We start from the raw sequence: 12,013 nt of genomic DNA, 5'->3' as shown, positions 1-12,013 counted from the left end.
TCTTAATAAACTGTTGAGCAGGAAAGGATCCAAATAATTACTTAAGTGAACTTAAAGGCTTTGCTCTGTCCAAGAGATTTGAGGATGGGAGTGGGAGACAGCAGACTTTTTATTCTTCTATTTAAAAGTTATGCAATATAGAAGACTACTTAAGAAACATGAACCGTTTCCTTGGTCATGCAAAACTAAAAGCAGTCTTCATGCTAAACAATAAATGTTCCAATGCTCTTCTTTTATTAGCAATGTTGCTAAAAAGCCAAAACTAATTCCTTGTTTTAAATTTATTTTGGAACAGAATTTAAAAACATGGAAGTTGAAATCAAATTCTTACTATTTATGCACATATATTAACTTCAGTGAGATTTATTTATTTATTTATTATTTAAATTTTTATACCGCCCTTCTCCCGAAGGACTCAGGGCGGTTCACAGCCAGATAAAAAATACACAGTAATACAATATAAATACGATTAAAATACAATTAAAAAACTTATTAAATTGGCCAAGATTAAAAATTTAGGATAAAAACCCATAAATTTAAAACTAACCCAGTCCAGCGCAGATGAATAAGTGAGTTTTAAGCTCGCGACGGAAGGTTCGGAGGTCCGGAAGTTGACGGAGTCCTGGGGGGAGTTCGTTCCAGAGGGCGGGAGCCCCCACAGAGAAGGCCCTTCCCCTGGGCGTCGCCAGACGACACTGTCGCGCCTACGGCACCCTGAGGAGTCCCTCTCTGTGAGAGCGCACGGGTCGGTGAGAGGTATTCGGTAGCAGCAGGCGGTCCCGTAAATAGCCCGGCCCTATGCCATGGAGCGCTTTGAAGACGTTCACCAACACCTTGAAGCGCACCCGGAAGGCCACAGGTAGCCAGTGCAGCCTGCGCAGGATAGGTGTCACGCGGGAGCCACGAGGGGCTCCCTCTATCACCCGCGCAGCTGCATTCTGGACTAACTGAAGCCTCCGGATGCCCCTCAAGGGAGCCCCATGTGAGAGCATTGCAGTAATCCAGACGAGACGTCACAAGGGCGTGAGTGACTGTGCACAAGGCATCCCGGTCTAGAAAGGGGCGCAACTGGCGCACCAGGCGAACCTGGTGGAAAGCTCTCCTGGAGACGGCCGTCAGGTGGTCTTCAAAAGACAGCCGTTCATCCAGGAGAACGCCCAAGTTGCGCACCCTCTCCATCGGGGCCAATGACTCGCTCCCAACAGTCAGCCGTGGACTCAGCTGACTGTACCGGGATGCCGGCATCCACAGCCACTCCGTCTTGGAGGGATTGAGCTTGAGCCTGTTTCTCCCCATCCAGACCCGTACGGCTTCCAAACACCGGGACACCACTTCGATAGCTTCATTGGGGTGGCCCGGTGTGGAAAAGTACAGCTGGGTGTCATCAGCGTACAGCTGGTACCTCACACCGAAGCCACTGATGATCTCACCCAGCGGCTTCATATAGGTGTTGAACAGAAGGGGCGAGAGAATCGACCCCTGCGGCACCCCACAAGTGAGGCGCCGCGGGGTCGACCTCTGCCCCCGACAACACCGTCTGCGACCGGGCGGAGAGATAGTAGGAGAACCCCCGATAAACGGTGCCTCTCCCTCCCAATCCCTCCAACCGGCGCAGCAGGATACCATGGTCGATGGTATCGAAAGCCGCTGAGAGGTCTAATAGGACCAGGGCAGAGGAACAACCCCTATCCCTGGCCCTCCAGAGATCATCCACCAACGCGACCAAAGCCGTCTCAGTGCTGTAACCGGGCGGAAGCCGGACTGGAGCAGGTCTAGATAGACAGTTTCCTCCAGGTGCAGGGGAAACTGATATGCCACCATACTCTCTACAACCTTCGCCGCGGCGGGTTGGAGACCGACGATAATTACCTAAAACAGCGGGTCAGGAAGGCTTCTTGAGGAGGGGCCTCACCACCGCCTCTTTCAAGGCGGCCGGAAAGACTCCCTCCAACAAGGAAGCGCTCGTAATCCCCTGGAGCCAGCCTCGTGTCACCTCCTGAGTGGCCAGCACCAGCCAGGAGGGGCACGGGTCCAGTAAACACGTGGTGGCATTCAATCTACCCAGCAACCTGTCCATGTCCTCGGGAGCCACAGGGTCAAACTCATCCCAGACAATATCACCAAGACCGCACTCAGACGCCCCGTCCGAATCGCCACAATTTTGGTCCAGACCATCCCGAAGCTGAACGATTTTATCGTATAGATAACTGTTAAACTCCTCAGCACGACCCTGCAACGGGTCATCCCGCTCCCCCTGGTGAAGGAGGGAGCGGGTCACCCGAAACAGGGCAGCTGGGCGGTTATCTGCCGACGCAATGAGGGAGGAGGCGTAGCAACGCCTCGCTTCCCTCAGTGCCACTAGGTAGGTCCTAGTATAGGATCTAACTAGTGTCCGATCAGCCTCTGAACGGTTGGACCTCCAAGAACTCTCTAGGCGTCTTCTCCGGCGTTTCATCCCCCTCAGCTCCTCGGAGAACCAAGGAGGCGGGTGGGGTCTGCGCCGGGTCAGAGGCCGCAGAGGCACGACACGGTCTAAAGCCCCAGCCGCAGCCCGTTCCCAGGCTGCAGCTAGTTCCTCTGCCGTGCCGTGAGCCAGACCCTCAGGGAATGGCACAAGCTCCGTCCGGAACCTCTCTGGGTCCATCAGGCGCCTGGGACGGTACCAACGTAGTGGTTCCGTCTCCCTGCGGTGTTGGGTAGCGGTCAGAAAGTCCAGGCGAAGGAGAGAGTGATCTGACCATGACAAAGGTTCTGTGACTATATCTCTCAAGTCCAGATCCTTCAACCACTGACCAGAGATGAAAATCAGGTCCAGTGTGCCTCCCCCAATGTGAGTAGGGCCATCCACTACTTGAGTCAGGTCCAGGGCCGTCATGGAGGCCATGAACTCCCAAGCTACTGTCGATGACGAGCCGGCGGATGGCAAGTTAAAGTCCCCCATGACTAAAAGTCTGGGGGTCTCCACTGCCACCCCGGCAAGCACCTCCAGGAGCTCGGGCAGGGCGGCTGTCACGTAGCAAGGAGCCAGGTACGCGACCAGCAAGCCCATCTGACATCTATGACCCCACCTCACAAAGAGGGATTCACACCCGGCAATCTGAGGTACAGTGGTCTCCCTGGGCTCTAGACTCTCTTTAATAACAACCGCCACCCCCCCACCCCTACCCTGGGCCCTCGGCTGATGGAATGCACGGAAACCCGGTGGGCACATCTCAACCAGGGGCACGCCCCCTTCAGTGCCCAACCAGGTCTCCGTAACGCCTATAATATCCGCGGCACCCCCCTGAATCAGATCATGTATTAGGGGGGCCTTATTGGCCACGGACCGTGCGTTGCATAACATCAGACGAAGGCCCAGGCTCTGAGGGTCTTGACCATCCGGGGAACGGGAGAAGTCAGGGGGATCGGGGCACGCGATCGCCTGTATACATCGAACGCGTGGCCCCCTAAACCGATGCGATCCCCCCCTTCCGCCATATCTGCCCTTCCCACTTACCGTGCAGATGGACTCACCCTCACACAAATGAACACACTCCCCCCCCATAACCTCCGAACCCATTTGATAGTCGCCACGAGCATGCGCTGGAACTGGTTTCCCTCCCGACGGGCTACCCCCATAAGAGAAGATCTTCTAAATGCTTACACGGTTGAAGAATAAATAATTCTGATTTCCCTACCAGAATCAATCCTGGCTTGTCTTCGAGCAGCACATTCTTCAATGTGAAGTTTTGGTATTCCTTCAGCTACAGCTTTGGCCATTCCACCCATCTCCTCAATCTCATTGATGAGCTAACAAAGAAAAGTTGTTAATAATATAATATTTATTTAATAAAATATTTAGGTTCCCTAGTACAGAAAAATTAATTACTCAAAAGGAATAAGGACCGTCTTTAGAAACAAGTAGTTAATATAAGAAAATTTCCTAATTCTTAAAAGAACTGATGTCCTATAATAGTTTAAAATTAGCTCAAACTCAAAATGAAAGAACTTAAAAGTTCTTCTACAAATGGCACACACCTAACCTGCAAATTCAACATATTGAATATTCCTTATTATAAAGTTTATATTCTTAACTTAGACTTAACTAGTTTCTCTTGTACCGTATTTTTCAGAGTATAAGACACACCAGAATATAAGACGCACCTTAGTTCTTGGTGAGGAAAAATAAGAAAAAAAGTTGATTGGCAGTGGATTGGCCTCCCGGAATACCCCCAATCAGCTGTTCCCAGAGGTGAATTTTAGCAACAGGTTGGTTGGTTGTGAGCTCTGTGCCTTGCTTTTTTTCCTGCCTCTGAAAGCCTTCAAAACAGAGCTTCAGAAAAAAGCCTCTGAATCTCTGGGGGCTTCTTTTCTGAAGTTTCTTTTCTGATGCTTTTTTCAGCCACTGAAACCTCAGTTTGAGAAGCTGGGTGGAGCTATATTCGGAGTTTAAGATGCATTCAGGTTTTCAATCTCTTTTTTTTTGGAGGGGGGGGGATGCATATTATACTCCAAAAAATACAGTAATCCATAAACCTGTCTTCTATTTGGCCTAAAGCCAGTTGGAGTGACTTGAGCTCAGTTGCACTCCTTTTCAGTCCTAGGAAGAAAATGGCAAACTACTTCTGAAACTGTTTCCAAGAAAACTGCGTGGATTTGTACAAAGCCATCCGCTGACTCATCAATGAAAAAGTAAAATTTATTGCTAGCTAATCAGAAGTTTGGCAGCGGATGTGTGTGTTATTTTGTTGGGTGAATAGGAATCTACAGAGCTGTTAAAGTGGAAATATATCAATATAAACAAGCAAGCTAATATTTGTTTCTGAGCTCATATAAAAGATTACAAGCGAGATTGGACAAAATGTACCCAAATTTATCCCCCAAATGCTGGAGATGCAACCACAAATTTGGAACATTCTATCACATGTGGTGGACGTGCCCCATCACAAGGAAATATTGGTGCAAAATTCAAAAATGGCTGAAGAAATTACAGAGCAAAAAATAGATTTGAAACTGGACCTAATTTTATTAGGAATACTGGACCCGAAAATGAATAAAAAACTCCAATACTTCACATTACACATATTCACTGCAGCAAGAATCATATTCACACAAAATTGGAAACAAAATAATGTACCCTCAGACAAAATAGTAATCAGGAAAATTCTTGAATGTGCAGAAATGGATAAAATGTCTATGGAGCTAAAAGAGAGGGATGATTCGGACTATTATGAAGTATGGAATAAAATGTACAGTTGGCTCAAAAATAGAAACCAAACAAGGAATATTTAGCTTAGGACTTGATAAAACCAAAATTGGAATAATTGAACAACATTAAATAAAGGGATGTAAATATAAATGAATATAAATCGGTAGAGAAGAATAATGAATACTACTATATGTGTTAATATATACGTTGATGTAATGTTATACTACCATTGAGAAGTAAATAGATATGATAAAGAACCACAAAAGCAAAATACATATGCCGATACAGAAAGCTGTAAAATGACCTTAGATAGTATGTATTGTTTGTTGTGTTTTGTTTTGTTTTAATGTATTTGTGGTTGCTTTTTATGTTGTTTTTAAAGACAAAACTGTTTAAAAATTATTTTAAAAAAAGATTACAAGCATCTTCTTATTCCCCATTCTCTATAATAAACAAACTGACCTTTAAAGCGGCTTCATACACATCATTGGTAAGAGATTCCATTAGAAATGAACCACCCCACGGATCAGCAACTTTAGGTATGCCAGATTCTTCTTGTATTATTATTTGTGTATTCCTTGCAATTCGTGCACTTTTCACAGTTGGCAGTCCTAAAGCTTCATCAAATGAATTTGTATGCAAGGACTGGGTACCACCAAACACAGCTGCCATTGCTTCAACTGTGGTGCGGATAATGTTATTGTAAGGATCCTATTACAAAAATCATAACTTTACTTTAAAAACGGATGCAGAGTTGTCTTTTGATGCATGTTGTTTTTTAAGTACAGTTCTGAGTAATATTACTGAATTAAACGTTGACATCAATTATGTCCTGGAAACTAACAAAATTGGATTAAAAATATACTATGGTAATATAAATATTACTTCTGTAGGTTAAACCTACCATAACCAGATGAAACTGAGTTACTTACATTGAGTTGGGATGCTTCCAAAGATGGAATGGAAGGTGGAGATTTAGAAGAACAAATACATTGTAAGGGAAACTATTTTTATAAGACATCTTAAACTAGCTTTCCCTAACATGAAGTCTTTCAGATGTGTCAAGAACACGCTTAGGAATTCCTACCTAAATTGCCACTTGGCTGCCTTAGAACATATCTACTAAACTTCAAGCAGATGCTGGTTGTCTGTGAATCTTTTTGCATGTACATCAGTACTAATGCTAAGATTGTCAGAGAAGCAACTGACAGCCTTCAAATCAATGACCCAAAGACTGTAGTTGCTTTAAGGTTTTAAGGACAGATGTTTCTCTCACTAATGTGAAACACCACTTTTTTATACTCTGAACCATTCTAATACCCCTTAGTGCCTAAGTTCTCTTTCTTAATTTATAAAATTGTAATCAAATAAAAATATGTACTACTATGTAAGACATCCACAAACACAGGATATTAGGTTGCAGGAAAATCTGGGCAAAGCTTTAATGATCGATGAAATAATTAAAATGCTTGTGGAGAGTAATGTTTTCATTTTTTCTTATTCCAGCCATTATGCTGCAGATTCCAGGAAACTAACTTCCCCACCTCTTCCTGTCCTCAGCTGATCCCAGAATCTTCCCCCAAATTCAGCACTGGTACTTGGGTGTATGAATTGGATGTACCTCTACTTAAGTTCTAAAGAAAAGAACCTTCAGGAAAGCAACGTTGAGTACCCTGTTTCCCCCAAAATAAGACATCCCCTGATAATAAGCCCAATCAGGCTTTTGAGCGCATGGCAATAAGGCCAAGCACTTATTTCAGGGTTCAAAAAAATATAAGACTGGGTCTTATTTTCAGGGAAACACGATATATACTATATTTACTTCTTTAAAATCTGCATGTCATCATAATGATATTCTGATTTGTACCTGCTCAGTCAGTGACCATCCTGAAGTCTGACAATGAGCTCGAAGGAGAAGTGATTTGGTGTCCTTGGGTTGGAACATTTTCTCTATTAAGTGAGCCCAAAGCCGTCTTCCAGCTCTTAATTTAGCTATTTCCATATAGAAGTTCATACCAATTCCCCAGAAGAAGGAAAGCCTGCAATAAAATAATTTAGGATCATATCTAGAATAAGCAATAAATGATAATATAAAACCTATATTTTAAATAAACAACATAGTTCAATTTAATTTTTTTTTAATCCTCATTTTCTTTAGGCTAGTAAAACTACAGACAATTTACTAAAAGATCACTGAATTGTGCCCTATAAACCTGACTTTTTCTATGTAAGAACAACAAATACTATATTTTCAGAGGGATGGAAATTATATGTAGTCCATAGTATAAGCAAAAGTTTGATGAACGTTTTAATATAAATTAGTAGTATAGTATTCCAAACTCTCTCACGAACAAATATCTATCATCTTTTAAAGTTAATAATTGTATCTTATTGGGCTATTCATGCACTGGGAATACTGATAAGAAGTAGTTTAGTAAGATGCAAAATCAAAAAACAACACCCCCCCCCCAATCTACAGCATTCCTAATAGAAAAGAAAATAGTACCTATTTTATTTTAATCCAGATAAGCAAAAAGAGAAAAAAGATTTCTTTCTTGTTTATTTCCCCTCCTCACTAGATGAATAAATATTCTGTTACATTTTTATATTGATATTGTTTCCTGATTCTTTTCCTTATGATTCTTGACAAATGTATCTTATCTTTTTATGAACACTGAGAGCATATGCACCAAAGACAAATTCCTTGTATGTCCAATCACACTTGGTCAAAAAATGATTTGATTTGATTCGATTCTATTCAATTCGATTCTATTCTGTTGTTCTAACTGGGTACAAATCAAGATGATAACTAGAATTAAATTGAATGCAACTATTAGAAGTTTTATCTCTACCTTCAAGAACTGACTGGACTATATTAATACCACACTAAAAAAGAATGATTCAAAAACATTCTTGATCACTTACCTAATTCATCTAATTTATAAATCCCACAACTATTAATAGTAAGCCATTATAAAACTATGGAATATAACAGTTCAATTCACAATATGTGCTTTGACTTCGAGGATAGAGAAGAAGCCACCTCCCCCACCCACCCACTCAAAAAAACCATGAATTCATGTACCTTGGTGCAAATTCATCAATGGTGAGACCAGCTTTAAGTCCAGTTCTGCAGTACTCCAGGCCATCAGCTATTGTATATGCTAACTCCAAAATGGCATCAGCTCCAGCCTCTTGCATATGGTATCCACTGATAGAAATAGAATTAAATTTTGGCATGTGCTGTAAGAAAACATGTACAAATTTGTTCTGTAACAAACACTGATCCTTATAGACATGATAACCATGTGGTAATTAAAGGGAAAAAAAACTAAACAATACCTTTGATGTATATTGGAAGATATCAGCAATTATTTGCATTGATGGTTCTGGTGGGAAAATGTATGTATTTCGAACCATGAATTCCTTCAATATATCATTCTGTATTGTCCCTGTCAGCTTGGATTGAGGCACTCCTTGTTCTTCCCCAGTAACAATGAATGTGGCTAGGATAGGAATTACTGCTCCATTCATTGTCATTGAAACAGACATTTTCTCCAAGGGAATTCCATCAAAAAGAATTTTAGTATCTTCTACTGTGTCAATGGCAACTCCAGCCATTCCAACATCACCCCGAACTCGAGGATTATCCGAGTCATAACCACGATGAGTTGCTAAATCAAATGCGACGGATAAACCCTGCTGACCAGCTTGAAAATGAAATTAATAATTTAGTAAAAATATAAAATATAATGTATACAATTGTATCTTCATCTTTGTTAAAATGGAATTTGACTGAAAAGGGTTGTTAGTTGTTCAAAACAATACAGACCAAAGGAGTCACATTAAAACTTAGGGAATAATTCAGTGTTGCACAAGCAAGTGTCCAATTACACAAGGCTTTCTTTCATCCTGCAGTCCCTCAATTTTCATCAAAGGATCCCCAATCCTCCAGTGCTCAGTTATTCTGAGTAAGCACAGAGGGCTATTTGTTGTAGCAGAACTGCTCTTCCTGATTCTATGAAATGGGCTCCCGAGTTCAGTTTTCGGCTGCAACGGCCTCCTGCAACCCTCTGCCAGTGAAAACAGAGCTCAGGGGGGCCGTGTGCAGCCCTCCTGAGCTTCCTTTTTGCTGGCAGACGCACCGTGGGCCAGTCCTTCACTGTTTCCAGAGGGCCTCTGTGGACCAGATTTAAGCACCCCATGGGCCGGATCCAGTCCCCAGGCCTTGAGTTTGACACCCCTGCTGATCATCCGAACAGGGTGTTATTAATTCCTAAACAATTCATTTCTGATAATTACATATCAATATATGTAAATTAATATAATATACAGTTACACCTGAGAGCCAATTTGATTTAAAGGCATTTGGGTAGCAATTGGGAGACCATGACTTTTAGTCCTGCTTAGGCATGAAGGTGACTTTGGGCCAGCTACTTTCAGCTCTAGAAAAAAGGAACAGAAACCTACTTCTAAAAAGGTGGCCACGAAAACTGCAGGGATTCATTTAGAAGTCAAAATTGACTTACAGGTATAAAAATATATTAAAAATATCTAATTACAACCACAGCATTGTCCTTAATGCCCAAACCCTAAGGAACACATCTCACCCTTGATATTATCTTTATAAAACTTGTTGCTTTCCTCCACAGTACTGAAGCCAGCATATTGGCGGATGGTCCAAGGCCTGTATGTATACATGGTAGGATAAGGACCTCTAGTGAAGGGCTTTACTCCAGGTAATTCTTCAGGAAAGCCTGCTGTGTCATGTGCAGAATACAGTGGTTTGATGGCAATTCCCTCTGGAGTGTGCCATATCAACTCTTCAGGGCTTTTGCCCTTTAGCTGCTTTTTAGCCATTGCAGCCCATTCAGGATGGAGTACATGCTGATGCAGCAAACGCCAACTTGGTCGGAGGGGAGACAGACTTGCTTCTCGCCTGCAACATAAGGGCCAATGATGCAGAAGTCCATTCTTGACCCGTAACATTTTCTACTAAAATAGTCGTGAAGATGTGTCTGTGTTCCAAGAGCTGAATAAAATTAATGAAACAATTAGTTATTTTTAAGAAGCCCAAAGAGGTAGAGCTTCCTTTTATATACTCCCATTTATTTATTTATTTATTTATTTATTGTTTGAATTTATATACCGCCCTATCTCCCAAAGGACTCAGGGCGGTTCACAGGCATATAAAAACATCAATATACAAATTAAAACAATCATTAAAAAACTTATTCTACTGCCCAATTAATTAAAAATAAAAATATAGATATTAAAATCAATTTAAAAAACCCCTCTAAATTTAAAATCTAAAAAACTAAGCCAGTCCTGCACAGATGAATAAATGTGTCTTGAGCTCGCGACGGAAGGTTCGAAGGTCCGGAAGTTGACGGAGTCCTGGGGGGAGTTCGTTCCAAAGGGCGGGAGCCCCCACAGAGAAGGCCCTTCCCCTGGGCGTCGCCAGACGACACTGCCTAGCTGACGGCACCCTGAGGAGTCCCTCTCTGTGAGAGCGCACGGGTCGGTGAGAGGTATCTGGTCGCAGTAGGCGGTCCCGTAGATAACCCGGCCCTATGCCATGGAGCGCTTTAAAGGTGGTCACCAAAACCTTGAAGCGCACCCGGAAAGCCACAGGTAGCCAGTGCAGACTGCGCAGGATAGGTGTTATACGGGAGCCACGAGGGGCTCCATCTATCACCCGCGCAGCCGCGTTCTGGACTAACTGTAGCCTCCGGATGCCCTTCAAGGGGAGCCCCATGTAGAGAGCGTTGTAAAACTAGATGCATCCGTTTTTGTTTAATGGGAAGAACAAGTTGTGATTTGCAGACTTCTGAAATTCTAATTTCAAAACAACTTTTACATTTGTTTTGCAGACTGTCTCTTAACTGTTTTTGCAAGTTGACAACTCAACCTAAATGCAATTCAGTTGTAGCATGCCTACAAATAATAATCTTTAACAGATTGGGAGCACAAAAGGACCAGGAAGAACCAGGATTGCTGAGAGCTATTAAACAAGCTACTTGATATCTCCACCTATGAGAATAAGGAGGGAACAAAGAAAGAAAAACAGTGCCTGCTTTCATTTCAAACTGTTCACCTTAACAGGTGACCTCAGTAAAAATGCCATGATAGGGAAGAATAGCTGTTAGAGTCACTGGGTAAGAGCAATATGTATACTAAGTTAGTAATAAAACAGCAATATAAAGTCATGATGCCTTTTAAAAAAGACATCAAACATAAAAAAAGTAAAATGTGTGAATTTTGAGTGTAAACTATACCTCACATTTTACAAGGCAAATGAGATTTGGCGCTTAAGAGACTTGCATTCAGACCTCCCAGTGCCCGACAGAAAAAATGTATAGGTCTGCATCGTTTTGTCTACGATTATTTCCAAAACATTGTACATATGCCAAAAGACACTTCCTTGCAAAAGAGGAATACGGGTTAAGAGTGCTGGTAGCTCCGAGATAGGAGAACCGATTGATACGTCAAAGTAAACAAACACCAAATCACAAGCTGTGTTCAGACGGCACACTGACCCATAGAAACGTATCTATAATTTCTAGAATTAGCCTAATTTTATCGGGTACCGTGACACAATAAAGGAATCGCCGTACAAGCTGGGTTCACGCAGCCCGCAAAACTCAAATTGTGGTTTGCGAGTCCGTGTGTTAGGTTAAAAAAAAAAAAAACGGCTAACGCACCTCAGCCACATCAACCAGCACTTGCGGCTGCCCAAACAATACCTACTAAGCGACGCCACCACTTTTCACTGGCGAGGAAGCTCGACTTCTTTGCGCAGGCGCCGTTGCGTCGAAAGCCCAC

The 12,013-nt window shown here is 42.7% G+C and overlaps 1 protein-coding gene and 1 long non-coding RNA gene across 5 annotated transcripts in view; one reads left to right on the top strand and one right to left on the bottom strand.

Annotated features, from left to right (window-relative positions):
* The window catches only part of LOC131198611 (uncharacterized), a 23,579-nt gene extending 16,530 nt beyond the window's left edge, over positions 1-7,049 (top strand). Inside the window, exons 4-7 of one of the 2 annotated variants that reach the window (XR_009155122.1) lie at positions 4,113-4,443; positions 4,578-5,727; positions 6,082-6,182; positions 6,695-7,049. This is a non-coding gene — a long non-coding RNA (uncharacterized LOC131198611). Of the gene's footprint in view, positions 1-4,112; positions 5,728-6,081; positions 6,183-6,694 lie in introns of both variants that reach the window. The other variant, XR_009155121.1, reaches the window with a different exon arrangement.
* The window catches only part of MMUT (methylmalonyl-CoA mutase), a 26,340-nt gene extending 14,327 nt beyond the window's left edge, over positions 1-12,013 (bottom strand). Inside the window, exons 1-7 of one of the 3 annotated variants that reach the window (XM_058183298.1) lie at positions 11,939-12,013; positions 9,799-10,220; positions 8,531-8,898; positions 8,274-8,431; positions 7,056-7,227; positions 5,651-5,899; positions 3,678-3,789 (exon numbers count right to left, since the gene is read on the bottom strand). In XM_058183298.1, the coding sequence (XP_058039281.1) occupies positions 3,678-3,789; positions 5,651-5,899; positions 7,056-7,227; positions 8,274-8,431; positions 8,531-8,898; positions 9,799-10,177 (1,438 nt within the window). In that variant the 5' untranslated portion in view covers positions 10,178-10,220; positions 11,939-12,013. Of the gene's footprint in view, positions 1-3,677; positions 3,790-5,650; positions 5,900-7,055; positions 7,228-8,273; positions 8,432-8,530; positions 8,899-9,798; positions 10,221-11,892 lie in introns of all 3 variants that reach the window. The other 2 variants (XM_058183289.1, XM_058183308.1) reach the window with 2 other exon arrangements.

Source organism: Ahaetulla prasina, chromosome 1 (genome assembly GCF_028640845.1).
Source record: "Ahaetulla prasina isolate Xishuangbanna chromosome 1, ASM2864084v1, whole genome shotgun sequence".
NCBI lineage: Eukaryota > Metazoa > Chordata > Lepidosauria > Squamata > Colubridae > Ahaetulla > Ahaetulla prasina.
The sequence above is the reverse complement of the archived record's forward strand: the minus strand, read 5'-3'. Positions and strand labels throughout refer to the sequence as shown.